The 19,489-nt window shown below is 40.3% G+C and overlaps 1 protein-coding gene across 1 annotated transcript in view; it reads right to left on the bottom strand.

Moving 5' to 3' along the window:
* Nucleotides 1-19,489, bottom strand: part of ALX4 (ALX homeobox 4) — a 64,046-nt gene that overhangs the window by 9,464 nt on the left and 35,093 nt on the right. Inside the window, exon 2 of the mRNA XM_072422169.1 lies at nucleotides 8,358-8,647. Within this exon, the coding sequence (XP_072278270.1) occupies nucleotides 8,358-8,647 (290 nt within the window). The remainder of the gene's footprint in view (nucleotides 1-8,357; nucleotides 8,648-19,489) is intronic.

Below are 19,489 nucleotides of genomic sequence, written 5' to 3'. Positions count from 1 at the left end.
CCGTGGCCTGATCCTGAGCAAATTTTTATCAGCACGGCTCCTTGTAGCCAATACCAGTGGTTCTTTTGATGGAATCATTTTAAAGAAGCACAAATGAGAGACATTTGTCACACCAATACAGGAAATGTCCTAGCAAGGACCTTCATAGTTTGATTACTAATTATTATATAATTATAGCTGCAGATTTAAAATGATTGCAGACTTTTCTTGAAATTACATTGACATTTCATAGTAAAGTTGAAAAGTTAGTTTCCCTCCAATTGTAAGAGCTACCTTTTTAAATATTCAAAATATAGAAAAGAGGACAAATAATTTTATTAGTTTTTTATGCAGACTGTACAGGTCCTAAACTAACCCTCCTCTGAGGAAGCCCAGTGAGGCGAAACGCGTCTGAACGCATAGGACTAATGCGGTTACTTGTTGTACATAGTTAGAACTATTATGTTTAGTATTTATACTCCAGTCTGGTGAAACTAGAACTAGTCTGGATATATGTTAAATGATAAATGTATGATACCAACAATGTATCAATACATAATTAATTGTTTCACCTCTTTTTTTTTTGTCCTGTATATATTGACATTTCATTGCTTGCATGGCCGGGTTATGTCTAATTTAGGATTAATTGGTGGTATCAGCAGACAAAGCTGAGAGATATTGCAAAGGCTAAATTGATGATACCAGAGATATACAATGCTGCTTATAGATTGGTATTGTGATTTGACAGTAAGATGAAACATTTTGACTAAAATGTAACTGAATTAATAAACAGATTTTAGCTTTGGAAAAATGTTGCATGGATATTCTGACCCACAAAAATAAAACAAATGGAGCACCTCGGCTGCAAAGGCCATTTCAGCACTGCGGTGGTCCATTTATCAAGCGGTGTAGGCTGCAAAATTTCAATGCAGAAGCACGTTCATGGAGAAATCTGCTGAAGAGCAGAGGGCTCTTGTATGACCCTTCACCATATCCCAGGAAAAGTCATCCATCATACCCTGTGCACAAGGGAGTCTGCAATGCCAGGTAGACATGGAGACCCCCACAGCCTCTGCTTTCCATTTGACATGGAGGATGAATGGCGATTAGCAGAGGCCACCAATGTCAGCTCAGTGACCATCATCACACTTGGAGCTTAAGAGGTGACGGGAAGCATTGGTGGGTTCTGAGAGACCCTCACTGAATCTGTCAGCCACCAAATCCCCATTACTAATAGATTTTCTGCATCGCAGAGGAAGACACGCCTGACACTAAATTCCGATTCGTGTAGGAGACGTCAGCGGGGAGAATCTTGATGTTCAGATGTCATCAGAAATTTTTTTTATAATAAATATCTTTATCCTTTTAATCATAATTATCTCTGAAAGAACCATATAATAAAATAAAAATATATGCACTGTATGGACAAAATAATGGAACCGTTCCCCAGAGTATAGCATACAGATATTTATTACTATTGTGGTAACAGTTTGGAAAAGGTGCTTTCTATTCCACTATGACTTTACCAAAGCCAACTCCATAAAGAAATGGTGTCATGAGTTTGGTTTGGAGGAACTTGAGTGGTGTGGGCCATTCAACCATTGGGATACCTTTGGGATGAATTCCCATCAAACATCAGTACCTGACCACACGGCTAAATGGAAACATTTATAAATCTAGAGGCTGGTATAGATGCAAAGGTGCAGGGGCAACTCTATATTATTGCCTATTTTTTTGGAATGAGACATCCAAAAAGCTCATTTACAGTAGGTGATGGTTGGAAGTAAGCCCTTTGATCATCCAGTGTCCATTGGAACATTGTTTTCGTCCAGGCTTGGGTATATCACCGTCATTTATATATTTTATTTTACTATGCACCCATTAGGGAGATTCACCCTCTCCATTCTCCTGAAGATTTTTGATAACACAGAAATGAAGAGGGGATTCCATGTTTCATTTGTTGAAATAGGAGTCAAGGGAATTCTTCCAATGGGGACACTTATGGTGGCAACTGCTCATAAGCGGATCATCTCCTTTTTTTACATCCTTTCACTAACTGTTGTGTTTCCAAGATAGAAAGTGAAAGGATGTTTCCTAAATGTGACATAGAATTTGCTGTGGTCAATTGTTTCCCTCTTTATTATACCCCGAAAAAAAGTTTTCGCTTCAGATATACTTTAAATTTTAAAGCATCATCATTAGGTGTGAAAGCATCATAAAGATTTAAATTAATTACAGAATATTAAATATAAAAAAAATTAGTACAACTTACAGGAAAAACAAAAACAAAAAATTAGGTATAGTCTAAACGCCTTTGCAGTCCTGGGTCCCAGGTTCGAATCTCGGCCAGGACACTATCTGCATGGAGTTTGCAGTTTCTCCCTGTGCTTGTGTGGGTTTCCTCCCATATTCCAAAAACATGCAGTTAGGTAATTTGCTTCCCCCTCAAATTAACCATAGACTGTATTAATGACATATGACTATAGTAGGGACATTAGATTGTGAGGACAGTTAGTGACATGCCCCTATGTACATTGTACAGTGCTGCATATTATGTTGGCGCTATATAAATACTGTGTAATAACAAAAATAAGCTCCTCCTATGGGGGCACATAATTCCTTCCCAGATATGACTAGCCATACCTCTGATAATAGGCTTGGGCACGGAAAACAAAATTTAGGGCTCTATTTATAAAACAGAGAATCCGACATTCACTCAAACATTTCCTGGTGGAAACCAACTATTGCCATTGAAACGCATGGACCTGGAAGATCAGGCAATGCTTGAGGGAATGTCAGATTCCCTGCTTTATAAATAGACTTGATGCAGGATCCCACAATCTAAAGTAAAGCTACATACACACGTCCAATGGTTCTCGCCCGTAAATCGTCTCAGGGCCGATATCGGATGAAAGTCGTGTGTACTGCGCCCGTCGTCCATCGTCTGATCGACCATCCTGGCGGATCCACAGACGATGGGTGTCGAACGATCCTAATGCAAGGGAAGGGGGAGAGTGCAGCAGGGTCCCGCTCCATCGTTCTCCCCCTCCCCTCTCCATAGAGCAGAACGGTGCTGTATGTACAGCGCTCGTTTATGCATCGTGCAATGCTTAGTCGTTGGAAAGGATCGTGAAAAATCCTTTTGAACGACTATGATTGCATGTGTGTATGCAGCTTAACTCCATAACTTCATTGCAGGCTCCATCCGATGCCATGTAATACCTTGCAATAATCCATAAAAATGTTAGTCCTCCAGGTAGGGGTACCCCTCTTCCATTTCCACAATCCTGGCTGTAGTACCTGTTACAATGAGGTTAGGTATGATTTTTGCCCCTCCATAATACAATACTAATTACTGGAAAAGTTGACATATGTGTAGAATAATAGGGGTTACAGCTAAGAACAAGTCACGCATTAGTTTTTAAGGTCCCCTCAGCAATCACAGGCTGAATATGAAGGATTTAATCTGTGATATATATCTAATGCTAATATTCCAGATGAGAGAACTGACAGAACCTTATCCTGGGAACAGCCTGGGATGACAGGCGGAGATAATTTTTGCTTGTTTTCATTATATCTTTAATTTCCTGCGGCCTGTGGATCTCTCCAACACAACCCCCCATGGTCTGTATGGGGGAAGGGATGGGGGATTCAGCATACACAGAAGAAGAATACCAAGGGGAAGCAGTATGGTGATCCATCGTCATAATTTTACTCTATAAGTGAACTGTACATACATGGAGCCCCAAGAACAAAATGGTCAGCAAAATCGGACTAATATCTGACTCGTTTAGGGCTGTCTCAAAGCAGCCCTAAACGAGAAGAAGACAAAGAACTGCTTTATTATTATCTCCATCCAACCTACTCCAATCAGAAAAATGTGGTAGAGAATCACAAAATGGGACATTTCTACAACCCACATCCCAGACCCTCATTGCACAAAAGGTGCTTTCTTAAAATTGTGAATTTAATCCATTTATAACATACCAGTCGATCCTTGTATATTTGCAAATGTGCAAACTTGCAATGGATTTCTTAAAACCATTTGCTATGATTTGTCAAATGTTTTTATTTAATCCTGGACCAGATCCATTCTAGGTTTGCTGGATCATCCAGGTTCTCCCATGATAGTCTTGGAGAACTTTGATAAATCAGGCTCTATGTGTGCAGATGCAGAATGTTTGGGGTTATAAAATATGGGAATAAATCTGGAAAGTTCCCAAATATGATGATTTAATGAAACATATGAATATATTCAGAATTTCTAAATTTCTACTATGCTTTGTACTTGTTTAGTAGATGGCTTCTTGAGACCCCATCACCAACTTCTGAGTTATACTTAATTATTACAACTCTGAGTTACACTTAATTGTTAGTCCCCCATCCTTCCGTGGAAGCTATGCTTTGAATATATTTAACTGATGATGACCAGGAAGTGTGAAACAGCTGTAAATACTGTTTTAATATTAGTTTGTATCTGACCCGTAGTGATTGAACAAGCAGTGAGGTGTAAAGGAATCATATGCATGGCCCCACCGACTATCCTGACATGAGGGATAACCCTTTTATTAATGGGATGGACAAGCCATGTAAATACCATCTGTTTTAAGAAGACTGACTTGTGCTATCTGTTTGCCAGGTATACATTTATCTGAGCAGATGCCATGTTTTGCTTTGATGGATTTGGTGCAGACACACACTGGGAGTTTTCAATTCTGGGAGTCTGAGCTTGTACCTCTATAGGAGACAGGGCGACCTCCAAGGCATGAGCGCTCTCGGTTTATTTATTGCTATATATGTCCCAGTTTAGGAGCTTGGATAGTTTGGAAATGCACCTTATGGATGAATGTATGGGACAAACAAAAAGAAAAAAACAAGAACAAGTGATGGGGAAATTTGTGTTAGTTTTTTCCCCAAAAATTACATTGGATCACAGACACAAGCAAAATATTTAGGACTTGTTTACATTCACACTTTGGAATGTTTGGAATACAAAGTGTAACCAAAAGGCACATCAAGGCACTGACTGCAGGCATTATGGTGCCAATCATTTGGAATTGCAACCCAATGCACCCACACTACAGTACGTTACAATGTTCATGCAATGTATTAGGGTGCGCTCTTAATGTACAGTATTATTATGGATTCACACACTGACCCTTTCAGGGGTTTCCTATTCACTTGTGAAAGCAAAAAGTTCTACCAAGGCCATTATGGTACGTATGGCCTTGTGACGTGGTGCATATTCATATGATAGGTCTGGGTGAAAACTTTGCTCAGGATACATGAAAAGTGATCAGATTTTTTGAAATTTGGCTGGTTTTTAGAAGATTTGATGACTAATATTATCTTTAACCACATGGTATAAGGCATCATTTATCAGATTGTCTGAAAATACTTTTCCAGAGACGATAATGAAGAAGAAATGTCGTCAGCACAAATTGTTATCACAATGCAGTTGTAGTATAAATCCTCGTACAGACATCCAATGGAGAATAAAGGATCATTCGATCTTTTGGGATCATTCCCACTGACAGATGAATCAGTGAGCACAGTACACACGCATCCTTCTGTTCTATGGAGAGAGCAGGAGGGAGGACAAGCGATTGGCACCCTGCTGTGTTCTTCTCCATAGAAAAGCTCAGCAGTCATTCCTGGTTGGTTGCTTATCAATCTATCATGGTGGATTATAGAACCACATTAGGACCCACTGTACTGTATTACAGATTTTCTGAATATGTGGCATGTGTAATTAGCTTTATGGTATCTGCCTATCACCCATGAGAAGATCTGCTGCATATCTCTTAGATTGTAAGCTCTTCGGGGCAGGGTCCTCTCCTCCTCCGGTGTCACTGTCTGTATCTGTCTGACATTTGCAACCCCTTAATAATGTACAGCACTGCGTAATATGTTGGCGCTGTACAAATACTTTTTAATAATAAAAACTTTTTGCAGCACTTGACCAACCAATCCAATTGATTTTCCCATCAATACTCACATTTCACTTTCTTACATTAGTAAGAAACGGTACACAAATATGATATTCTTCAGCTCTCATTCTTCAAATAGTATGGAGTAAACCACAGGACCCTGCTTTGGATTTGATTGGCTTGATCATTCATACACAGGACACATGTCCTTTTGATGAATCCTAACCAATATATCCATTAAAATCACATCCAAAGATGTATTTTCCTGTGATTGGTTGGCTGTTGAATTCACCTTTGGATCATTTTATTGGGTTGGTGAAAATTGGCCACTATGTATTAGACTTTCAACACAATCACATATAGAAAAATAAAAAAAACAACGGAGAATCCTTTCCTTTTCTTGCCAACATTCCTATAAATAATATTTGTTGAATAATTGAAGAGCATCGGTCAATTCTTCCCATCTATGGACAGCAAGCTCCGGCACCTCTGACACGTTCTACGTACAGAATATCTCTATCTAGATTTATCTATCCAGATATATAGAATCGAGTTTTGTTTTCATTAGCCAATTACTTTGGGAAGAATACATTGAAGCCAAGTCTATGTCAACGCCAATTTCACGGTGAGATGTCACCTAGAACTAATCGCTATGAATGGCTTTATTTATATTTCTACTACAGAAAAAGACGCTGGTTTATATAACTCCGTCCGTCAGATATTTTAATTAGAGAATCATTTTTAAATTCATCGCTCCCATGAGATTTCTTTTTGGCAGGAAATCAATGTAACGTTTTTGGTTGTATCGTTGGACAGGAAGTCAACTTAACCATTTAAAGTGATTCTGTAGCCAAAACCTCTCGATAGGGAATGTTGATGGGTTGAAACCCTTGTCATCTTGTGATTGATGTCCGAACCCCTATTGGGGAGATTTTTACTGTCCAGGTGACCTTTTTACTAAGACAGACAGTGATGGGAAATCCAAATGTTACCGTTGTCAATATCACAGGAGGTTGAAATCTCCTTTTTTATTAGCAACAGATGATAGAATATCCAATCACCACACTGCAATGGTTGTACAGTAAATATAGTCTAGAAGGGGAATTTTCCCACTTTAGTAAAATTTGCACCTTTTTTTTGCTGTTTCAATGCTGGATTGAATAGAAATCTCCTCAAAGGACCACAAATAGCTAAAAACCCTTCTACATTTTTTGCAAAGCCAAGAAAAAATTTGTGTGGCTATACATACTTTTACTGATTTCTAATAGAATTTTAATGGACAGTGCCGGGTAATTTATCACTTAGATATTATTTATCTTCATGTGTCGAGAAGCGTGCCTATGACCAGCATACAGGTATATTCCAAATATATTGCATATATTCCTATTGCAACTTGGGAGTGGACTGGAGATAAAATAAACCAAGAGTTTTAAAATTCCCCAAAATTTTTGCAAAATGTTGGTGATCGTCAGTGGGGATCTATGAGGAAGGTGAAATGAAAGTGGTTTTTAGAGATTTTAGAGAGTTTTTAGAGAGTGCAATAGCTTACAGAAGATTGATTCTACCATCATAGACTGATTCTTGTGACAAAAATGGCCTCTTGTTAGCTTCAGGAACATGGAATTGTCTACAAATACACCCAAGACAGAGAACAAGCAAACAGAAAGGTGGTTAATAGGGAATGTGAAATAAAGATATTTTTAGAAGTTCTACAGAAGAACCTTTGGACCATTATGGACCAGTTGTTCAGGCAAAAACAGCCCCTTCAGGAATTGTCCACAAATTTACCCCCAAAAATGAAAAATTAAATATGAATGACTCTATATAGAATTATTACTATTAATATTAATATTATTAATAATATTGGTATTATTATCATTAATATTGTTAATAAATATTATTATAAAACAGAGAAACACTTAACACTTACTGAAGCATTGCCGGGTGGAGAATTGATTACTGCTATTGAAAGACATGAACCTGGAAGATTATCCACCATGGAATGTTTCAGTGAATGTCAGATTGACTGCTTTATAGTATGAAATTGAAAAAAGGTAAATAAAAATAAATTATCCTAAATACATTCCAGCTCTTCCCGCCCAAAAAAATCAATACTCTAAAAATATTTTTAACAAAAGCAGCTTAATGAGCCAAACTTTAAGCTGAATTTTTGGCAACATTTTGCCTACGCTAATTTTGTGGTGTATTTGTGTTGCCCTATTTTAGTCCGCTGCAACAGATATTTATTTATGTAGTCGATTTTGTAAACCATAAAAAGGACAATTTATTCACAGAATGAAGTTTCTAAAATTAGGAAGGGTTTTTTTATGAGGCTTAGCTGAGCCTTTTTTAAATAAATATGAATGGTTATCTCTATTTCTGAGCCGGCGGTGGAGCCTTTGTGGGGCTTGGATTTTGCACATATCTGCTGCCAATAAATCACATTACCTGCACTCTGGCCTCTGTGAGATCAGTCCTCATCGCCAGCTGTTCCCGGGCATAAACATCTGGGTAGTGCGTCTTCTGGAAGACCTTCTCCAACTCCTCCAGCTGGTAGCTGGTAAAGGTAGTCCTGTTCCGCCTTTTCTTCCCTTTGTTGCTCTCCGACTCGGCCTTATCCATGGGAAGATCGCTGCTTCCTCTATCCTGGGAGCCTTTGGCTGGAGCCTCTTTGTTGGTCAGATAGCCGCTGTCCATCCCTGGGGTGTCGCTGTTTGGCGTCAAGGAACTCTCTTTGGCTGGGGGAAAAAAAATATTTTCTAATTACAAAATAAGTCAACTGAGGTCAGAAACTGTGTTGTATTTGTGATATTGTTTTAGCTTGTGCTGAAATAGAATGTTATATAAAATATTACTTCTGGCTCTAAAATATAAAAAACGTATTAAAATAAGTCATCCAAAATCATGCAATCAATCAAGCCAGGTTGGTTTTGGGTAGGTTGAGGAACATTTAGAACTTTTGCCAAACTTTTTATAGCTCCTGTGTCCCTGGCATTGGGCAGCACGGTGGTTCAGAGGTTAGCACTCTGGCCTAGGTTCAAATCTCGGCAAGGACATTATCTGCATGGAGTTTGCTGGTTCTACATGCGTTAGTGTGGGTTTCCTCTGGGTACTCTGGTTTCCTCCCACATTTCAAAAACATACAGTTAGATTGATTAACTTCCCCCCAAAATTGGTCTTAGACTGTATTAATGACATATGACTATTGTAGGGACATTAGAATGTTAGTCCCCATTGGAAAGATTAACATTTTTTGTTCTAGTGACCATTATCATTGGCACAGGAAATTAATGGAAAGTCCAGTATTTTTAGTTTTTGTACCATAACAGGACTAAAAGGGGAGATCTTCAAGTTGAGCCCTCTTGACAATGACTTAACAATGACGTGTCTATGAACTAGTACATACCAGCCAAATTTTACTTCTGATACAATAAATTGGTCAAATCTGATGTAGATTCAAATACTGGCCATTTTTAGGGAGACTGCTTGGATGTGTACAGGTCAAAGGTGTTAGTAATCATTGATCTAAGTTACATATATATGTCATATGTATGAACAATCAAACAAATCCAATAGAGAGGTCTCATCTGTACAGTGGTTTAGCCCATCCCCACCCCATGATCCCCACTCTATAATCTACTCCCCATGATCTCCCATCTCCACGCCATGATCCGCACCCTATGACCTCCCATCTTCATTCTATGAACCCCACCCCTTGATTTCCTAGCCCCACTCCAGGATCTCCACCCTATGACCTCTCATCTTCATTTTATGTTTGCCCCCTTATGATCTCCCATCTCTGCTCCATGATTACCACCCAATGATCTTCCATCTCTGCTCCTTGATCCCCACACCATCACCTCCCCTTTTTATTCCATGATCCCCACCCCATGATGTCTCATCTCCACGCCATGATTCCATCCCCATGATCCCTCATCTCCACTCCTCCCACCCCATAATCTCCCACCTCTATTGTTTGATCCCTACCCTATGATCTACCATCTTCAATCCATGATCCCCACCCCATGATCTCTCATCTCCACGCCATGATTCCATCCCCATGATCCCTCATCTCCACTCCTCCCACCCCATAATCTCCCACCTCCATTGTTTGATATCTACCCTATGATCTACCATCGATCCCTCATCTCCACTCCTCCCACCCCATAATCTCCCACCTCCATTGTTTGATATCTACCCTATGATCTACCATCTTCAATCCATGATCCCCACCCCATGATCTCCCATCTCCACTCCATGATCCCCACCCCATATTTAGTTATCAATCATTTCAACAGCAATCTTCCCATAGGATAATATGTACATTTAAAGTATTTCAGGCATGTTTTTCATCTCTAAAATTTGTGTAGACATCCAAATGCCCCAACACTGTTGCAAGGTGCTGCCATCTTGGATATGATGTCAGCAGCACTAGCTTACTGAAAACCAAAACTCAAGTGACGCTCTTTAGTATTCCCATTTGCTTCTCCCCCAGCAGCTACATAAAATATTATATGGGGAAGTAAGAAAAAGGACAGAATAGTTGGGCCAGCATTAGAAGACATGAGGTCTATGATGTGCAAGGGTAGAGGAATCAATTGACTAGCTGGTTCAAAGACACCAGTCTAAAAAAACTTCTAATAAAAAACGCTAAATGTGCACATTTAAAAAAAAAAAAGATTTTCTGGTTCCTACATGCAATCATTTCCATTGCTGTCAGGGTTTCATTGAAGCCACATGGCCCCATAAGTCATCTTAATGACACATGAGCACCATGGTGTCCATGACGTATATGGTGCTTCCTATAATGGCAGCTCATTGAAATTCACTGGCAGATTGATGTTTCACAAATCCGATGCATGGGGAGGGATGAAGGAGCTGGGTCAGCAATAAGAATATTTAAAAAAATTCCAAAAAAAGGAGGAATTGACACTTCTTAAGTAGTCAAAGGTGCCAGTAAATTCATAGTCAGTGAGAAATCATTAAAGAACAGGAAATTCAATGCAAGAATTTGCTTTATTTCCATGTACTTTTACCTGCTCGTTTTTTATTTATTTCACGAAAGGATATTTTTAGAATTCCTAAGCAATCTTTTCTTTTCGGCATACCTGTACCTCTTCAGTATGTAATGGTATGACCCATTAAACCATGGAATCACAACTTTGGTCCTTGTTGTGCTTGCCCGTCTCCCTCTCCCCGCTCTTTGCATAGTTAAATCCATCAATATATTAAAGTTTTTTCTATCTGCTTGGAGTTCTGCTTTAATAAATCCCAAGTGTTTCATCGCAGAAATCCCTGGCTTTGGGCTATGTGTGTTTTCATCCCAGACACGTCAAACAATCCTCAGCTTCAGTCTTGTCAGTAAGCCCCCTTCCCCACTTCCCCCTCTTTGCTGTATGTGCACGAGGCCAAAGTTCAACCAAATCAAACGTTCCCTCGGCTCCAGGATTTGGAAGGGAGATTTCAAAACTCAACTTTGTGTGACCCCCTCGGAGTCATTTTTATCTGGCTGAGCCCCACAGCGGCACATTAGATTGTCAGCTCATGTGGTGGCTCTGATTCATTGCCGCCATGAAGATCACAATAAAGGGAAATGGATGAGCTTTTAGATCCAGCATAGATTTGGCTAATCCTCTAAGTGCTGAGGGGACCTGTTTAGAGTTATATATTCGAGTTTATTATGGTGGGGCTAGGACTGAGGTCTGCCGCCGAAGGAACGGATCAAAATGGAGGAACAGATGTCAAGATTACAGGATGGTTTCTGGCAGTTTTGCACACCATTTTGCAAAATTTAGCATACCCAAATATGAATTTATCCCACTGAAAAAAAAGGGAAGCCAAAAAAACTAATCGTAAAGTTTCTTTCACACCACGGTATTGTTCTTCATGCTCTACCGCCTTCCAAATGATTCCATCCAACTGTATAGGACCAGTTGGGAACCCTTTTGTGCAAGCTTTGTGTAGGCTTTGCAGTTGTGGTGGGGTTGCTGTACAGTTCCAAGAAGAAACATGATGTAGTTGCTTTCCTCCTTTTGGAGGAAGAACCACACCGCAAACGCAAGGGCAATTTGTGCAAATGTGTTGACCTGCAGTCCAGTTTTTCACTACTAAGAGCATAGCCGCAGTTTGCTATACACCAGGCAACGACTAATAGTTGTGTTCAGCCAGTCCTGTGAACCAGAGATTTCTGCTGAACAGCAAAACCCATCTGTGACCTCACTTTTCTGTTCTGTATTAAAGCAAAAAACCCAGGCACTCACCTGACCCCTGCCTGTGACCGGATAATAAAGGAGAAGCAGCATGCCAATGGGTTCATCACTCTGTCCACCTTAATCTGCTGACAGCAATGTGTAAAGCAACAGACCTCTCCCTAGCCTGCACCCTATTAAACAGTCAGTGCATGCATAGGAAGGCTTCAGACTGCAATCTCCAAAAGGGTGACATTACTTTGCACTCAGTTTTAGATGACCAGGTACTGCAGGATTTAATAATCTAATCAATGGTTTTATGAAAGTGGCCAATGGTGTTGATCAGTGATGGTTATATTGTCCATAAGATGGATATGGCTGTGCTCACTGCATTTACCATTAAGGAATGAGATTGCCTTTCTTGGCTTTATTGGGGGAAACCTTTAAAATAACTTGCGGGTGCTCAGGGAACCCAGAATATAATTATTATATCCACAGCTAACAGTATATTAGTGTAGTGGTCAGTGGGTTGAATGCCTTTTATATTGCTGGGCATTGGGAAGAATGTCACCTGTACAGATAGCCCATAAGACCATTGAGGCCATTTTAAGAAGCACAGATTATTCATTGCTCAAGTAAACCCCAGAAACCTCTGGAGGAACCCTGGTTGAGAAGCTCTGACTTAGACATTGACAACCACCACTGAATGTTTCCAATTGCTCTGTGATCATAAAGTTAATGAATCCTTTGTAGGAGTCACTGGATGCAAAGTCAACATTTTTCAATGAATTCATCATTTGCAGCTTGAACCTATTCCCTTGTAGTTCCCTTGTATGTTGAAATTAAGCATGATTGATGGTGCACATAATTGGGTGTAAAGTATATGGTTGTCACACGGATAGCATCTACTATATATCGGATTGGATATACTTGCATAGAGCTGTTCTGACCTGCAAAAAGTGATTAACATTAAACCCAATGGGTCCATTCATTACTCTTTATTTACTGGTGATAGGAGGCAGTTTTTGGATTACAGCAAATAACAAAGTGAGAGTTTACAGCAGGACCTGATCTTTGCTGAACATTTGCCCGGCATTGCACAGTATATACATGACTGAGGCCACCATCATCATCTAGGAAGTAGAGGGTGATGGTGGATGACCCTTGAATAAAGAAGCCATATTGTGATATCTATGGGAGGTGATAAATAACTCGAAAGGTTATCCATTTAATGGTAATTACATACACTTGGAAATTTTTTTTTGACTCCTTGTCCACTTTAAGTAATGCATTTATTTTCTTTGCCTTAAAATAAAGAATGTTGTAGCAGAAAGCGGGATTGAAGAATTGGGTGTAAAGAGGGACTGTCCTTTTGAAAATGAGACAGTTGGAATAGGGACATCTATGATGGTGATAGCTTTGTCAAATAGAACCACTACCTTGCAGCAAAATGCAATGACAAATATGGCTGTGAATGGAGTGTATGTGTGTGGAGTGATTCCTGCTGTAGAAGAAGGGGAGAGAATCGGTGGAGTTCTGTGATCCAGGTAGACCAGTTCAGTGTTGGTCTGACAACGTTGGATGGGATTTCAGCAGCAGAGCCAATACGTTGTCAACCAAACAGGAAATCGGGATCCCCCTACAGATCACCAGATATTTTTCTCTATGTGCAACATTTTATAACTTGCCACCATTGCAGAGATCAACTGAATATGTTTATTATACCCCCTCCCCCCCAAACAAGTGATCCTAATAAAAGTGATTGGCTCCATTTATGGACGGTCAGCCTAAAATAACCGCCATGATTTATAAAGATAAAACAATCGGATAGGTTCCATATATGGGCGTCCATCCGAAAATAGTAGTCATTATTTATATAAATCCGAGTCACGTTCCCAAATCTTAATGTCGAAGTTCTCATAACTACATGAAACTTGAGATATTGGAAACATCTGCCTTGGCAGGGGCTGACATTTTTGGGGAATTTGTCCTGTCCCCCCACCTCACAAATATGCTTTCACACTGTGCCTGTCAACATTTTTTGAAAAATGTATTTACAAGGTGATGGTACATTTGTTGTGGACACGGAGATTCGGAATGATGGTGAGTGACTTTTTATAAACAGTGGGGGTCACGTACACAGAAATGGGGTCACTGTTTAACTTTCTCCTACTGGTATATTCTGCTTATAATGAAGGACAAATGCAACAAGGAAGTTGAAGAACTTTCTCTCATTGGTTAGGAAGTTTAAAGAGCACCTGTTAGCCCTTGTGGGGCATAGAGGCCGACAAGGCTGGTTGGGCAAATCGGGCAATTGTCCAAGGCCACAGGTTTGGAAAACCCTGGATTGGTGGTGGCTCTGGGCAATTGCCCACTTTGCCATGACCTAAAACCAAATCTATCGACCTTCCCTGTTATCACAGAGACTGACAGCAGCTAAGGACAGTGGGCAGAACTAACTTGGACCCCCCCAGGCAATTTGGAGCCCCTGCAGTGACCTGAGGAAGGTTTGGGGCCCTCATGCAGGTGCCCACTTTGGACTATGTCTGCCCCTAAATGGCAAAGTGGGTGCAGGAGGGTGCAGGGAGCTCGAATGCTTTTTCCATTTTTATCCCAACTTCATATTTGTCTCATTTCTCATTTGCTAGAAACTGCCCCCGGGGGTCGGAGGATGATTCCGCAGAACGGGAAGGGAAACCTTGGCATTAATTGTTCCTAAAAGTGTTGATCATCAAAAATTGTTTTAAAGGATGCAGCATAGGAATGGAGGGAAGTAACACAATCCATCCATTATGGATCATTATGAGACATTATGGGTCAGATTCATTAGGCTCTAATAAAGACTGGAGAAGATAGACCATCATCAGAGAACCTGGGTTATTCAGAAATGGATTTCCTTGGCACACAACACTGAAGAGCAAATTGGAGAGAAGGACAAAGCGTTGTCACTACGGATTAAAGATTTTGGCAAATTCTAGTCTAGAAAAAACAAACTTTTCTTTATTTCGTTTTTACGTGCTTAATCAAATTTACATCTTTTTGTGGTCTTTTTGCTTTTTTCCTCCAAATGTTTATTTTATTGTTATTTGTGTTCTGTCAATTTTTACAATTGACAATGTTTAATTTTTAAGTTTTTTATCTAAGTGAAAAAACAAAAAAAATATTGACTAGAAGGGCTGTTTTGTGGCTCAGGAACAACTCTACAATGGTTGGAGCTTCTGTTACCCTAAGGAGGCATTTATTACCCATCAAGAATAGTTAATAAATAATATAATCATAGATAATATAATAATCAATAATATTATAATATATAATAATATATATATTATTATAATAATAATAATATAATCAAAGAATAATATAACCATATTAGAAACCATCAAGGATCACCTTTTACTTCCCCGTTCACTCGAAATCATTTTACCAAATCATTTGTAAAATTTGCACAATTACGTAGATATTTCTTGGAAATGAATGCTTTCCGTTCCTCATCCATAATTATCGCAATGATCTCTATGGCAGGGTCCAGCCATTAGTTTTTAAAGATTACATCTAGCATAACATCATCCATTTATAGTGAATCTGACATTCGCCAAACATTTGGCACAAAGACCTGGAAGATTCTCCAGCAGAAATTTGCTGCTTTATAAACAAAATTTTACATCTGCTTTAAATTTTTGCAAAATGTATTTTCAATGTTGATTACTCAGCAGCAGCATTGTGAATTATTAAGAAGAGACTTTGCCGTCCGGATCCTCCATGATGATGTAATTTATCTTCCGATGAATCGAATATTCTTGCAGGATCTACGGTCGCTTACATTAATTAAAACAATCTTCATTTACCAAAATTTTTTTGTAAATCCGGCATTAAAAACAAGAATTTTTTCCCCATCAGAGTTCCCTGGTACACAGTGCGCAGCTTTCCAGCAGCTGTAAATAAGAATTTGAGAGGTCGGCATTAACCTCAAAGGATAAAGTGACAGTGCTGAGCCGGAGCAGAGTCAGCTCCCTGTGATAACCCGTTAACTGGGCCATAACTTTGCCCTTTGAGGCCTTTCCTGCCGATAGCAAAGACTTTGAATTTTACTGAGAGACAGACAGGCGGCTGGGGGCCTAAGGGCAGTCACCGGGCCCCTCTCACAGGCAATAAATGAAAGCAGTAAAAAGGTATCTCATGGGAGATAAAGTGGAGGTGCTGATATATCCTCACCTAGCTGCCGCCGCCACGCCATGGCCAGGAGCTGAGGATTTTTACTACAATGGAGCCGGGGGCCAATGAAGAACAAAAACAGAAAGAAAGAACAAAAACAGGGAAAGAAGAAGAGATCTCAATGTATTCTTTCTTAGAATAAAACTTGGATGGCACCAATGAAATATTAAACAATGGCATTGGCAGGGAACATTTCCAAAAATCCCTAAAAATTGCCCAATCTGGGCAACATGCAGCTTTGAAAATGTATTTGCCCCCTTTAATATTTACACTGCTACCTCGGGCAATTTGGGAAGGACAGGTTCACTTTATAAAAACTTTACATTCCTCCCATTCTCTGGGTGCAGCCAACGTCACATTATAAACGTACCAACCCAAGATAGTTTTCCGGCATCAACAAAGCCAACCCTATCGCTTTGCAATTTATCCTAAGTGGCTGTGGACATTGATTTTGATCTGAACTCAAGGGGGTCTATTTATAAACATTTTCATCCAAGATTCACTCAACTTTTTTGTTACACATTTTTGAGGATGAAAATGAAATGAAAAAATTTATATAGTGGGTTCAGTGGCGTGTGATTGCCACTCTATCACCCCACTGAACTGCTGCCTTGGGGAAATGCAACATATTGGATCTGATTTATTAAAGCTCTCCAAGGCTGGAGAACACTTTCATCAGTGAATCTGGGTAATCCAGCAAACCTGGAATGGATTTACTAAAAGTCATTTGGTACCTGTTAGCAAATGTTTTCAATCCTAGACCAGATCTATTCTAGGTTTGCTTGATCACCCAGGTTCTCCCGTCATAGTGCATCTTCTCCAGTCATGGAGAGCTTTAAGAAATCTGACCCATAGCGTCTACCTGCAGCAGCCCCGTGCAGAATGAATAGGGGCAGCAGTGAGGGTTCAGTATCATTCACCGCTGTCCGCTCTCTATTCTCCAATTCTGAGTCTTTAACACCCGGTGTTGTGGTGTGGGTGATCAAGTGGCTGGCACCGGGAGTTGCACAGGATAAGTTAATTTACATATTTCCCAATTAAATTCAATGTGCAAACAATTTATTTTTTTAGTATAACATTTGATTTGATCTCAGTCTACTGCAATTCCCTGTACAGCAGTACGAGAGGAGGAGGGGGAGCAGCTCTGGGAGCCAATCAGCTGTCCTGCATGCACATGTGCTGAGGAAAGAGCAAAAGGTTGATCCCATCACTCTGTTGCTGCTCTGTCACTGTCCAATCACAGGCTGGAAGCGGGGAGATGACCTTGCTGCAAAGCTTGAGGTCAGTAAAGAAAAGTCAGGCCACCAACCTGGCTGGATGGACAGACGTATAACTCTGAGTATATAAGACAGACGGACAAGTGTGAATGTATCTGTGAATCTATTATCCTAATATACTGAAACTAAAAGAAAACTCTCCGTGTCTTCCTCTCCAGTTAGGATAAAAGAGCCCTGGTTCTGTGGCCCCTAGATATATTCTAGGGCCCCTATGTCTACAGGTGCCTTGCAAGAAATCGGGCTTGGGGTATTCCATCTACGAGACCTTCACACCGCTCCCCCCCTGCATTATATAAACTGTAACCATATAGGAATGAAAGGAGCAGCCCCGACCATTCCGCCACCCCCACCCCGGCTCCGCTCATGTCTGCATTGCTATCATTAAGCACATCTGGAATACACCGAGCGAGAGTAACTGGGAAAACAAATTATGTCAGTAGTCTCTCATTAATAGCAATGTCAAATTACTTCCCAGATCGGCTACGACAGTCACGTCCGAACAATGAAATGCCGGCTAAATAATATCGGCTGTTTAGGGTTTACGTAGCGGGAAATCCCTTTCTGTGAGCAGGCCGGTCCTAAAGGGAGCTATTGTGTTCACACATAAAAAGCTTTGTGCAAATAAAGGTAACATTTTGTATTTAGATAGTAATAGCCATATTGGTCAGTTACATAGGCAGCCTCTGCTTCCTTCTAAGTAGGCCCGAGATGATGTCATCAGCCTGCAGGCAAGGTTTCCCTTCAGGCTCCTCCACAGACAGCAACATTGTAACTATTTACAAGGTGACAAGTTTATAGTTTGCATAGTTATATAATAGTTACATAAGCAGCCTCTGCTTCCTTATTATTAGGACTGTGCAGCAGTTTTGCTTTTCTGTTGCTCTCTGTCTCATTTCATGTCTACCTATTAAGGGATCTTGGCTGATCTAATAAAGAGAGTTAGAATCTCCTCTGAGACTAGCAATAGGAAGCAGCAATGAAGCACAGCTATTATACTGCCCTACTAAGAAGGGACCAGAGGCTGCCCATGTAATTGGCCACTATGATCGCCCCCCCCATGCATATTTACAAACTATAAATAAGTCTCCTTTTACAAAGTTATATGTTGCAGTCAGATCACTAGGAGAGAAAAGACTGCAAAGGCTTTCTCTTTCCTGCAGCAGACTAATGACATCATCTCCGCTTTACTAAGAAGGAAGCAGAGGCTGCCTATGTAATTGGCCAGTATAACTGCTCCCATAGACATACAAACAAACTATAATTAGGTTTACTTTTACAAAGTTACAACATTGCAGCTAGATCACTGTGGGGAACTTGGGAAGGAATGGTTTCCCTCTGCCTGCAGCAGACTAATGACATCATCTCTGCTCTACTAAGAAAGAAGCAGAGGTTGCCTATGTAATTGGCCAGTATAATTGCTCCCATAGACATACAAACAAACTATAATTAGGTTTACTTTTACAAAGTTACAACATTGCAGTTAGATCACTGTGGGGAACTTGGGAAGGAATGGTTTCCCTCTGCCTGCAGCAGACGGATGACATCATCTCAGCTCTACTAAGAAGGAAGCAGAGGCTGCCTATGTAATTGGCTAATAGGATTGCCCCTTACCTACATACTTACAAACTATAAATAAAGTTACAATGTTGCAAAGTGATTATTATCCTAGGCACTGCCGGCTACACCCCTTGCCCATGGCACTGCTGATATTATGAGTACTTATGTGAACAGATATATTAACTGCCAGACCTGTGGCAAGCTCCCTGCCCCCCCACCCTTGCTGCAGGAATGGTTTTAGAAATGTGAAATGGGGCCCCCACAGCATTCCAGCTCCCTGCACCCCTGCCAATAGGTCATCTGGGGCCCTGGAGAAGATGGGCACCCTGTGCAATTGCCTGGTTTG

Source organism: Pyxicephalus adspersus, chromosome 9 (assembly GCF_032062135.1).
Source record: "Pyxicephalus adspersus chromosome 9, UCB_Pads_2.0, whole genome shotgun sequence".
Lineage (NCBI taxonomy): Eukaryota > Metazoa > Chordata > Amphibia > Anura > Pyxicephalidae > Pyxicephalus > Pyxicephalus adspersus.
The sequence above is the reverse complement of the archived record's forward strand: the minus strand, read 5'-3'. Positions and strand labels throughout refer to the sequence as shown.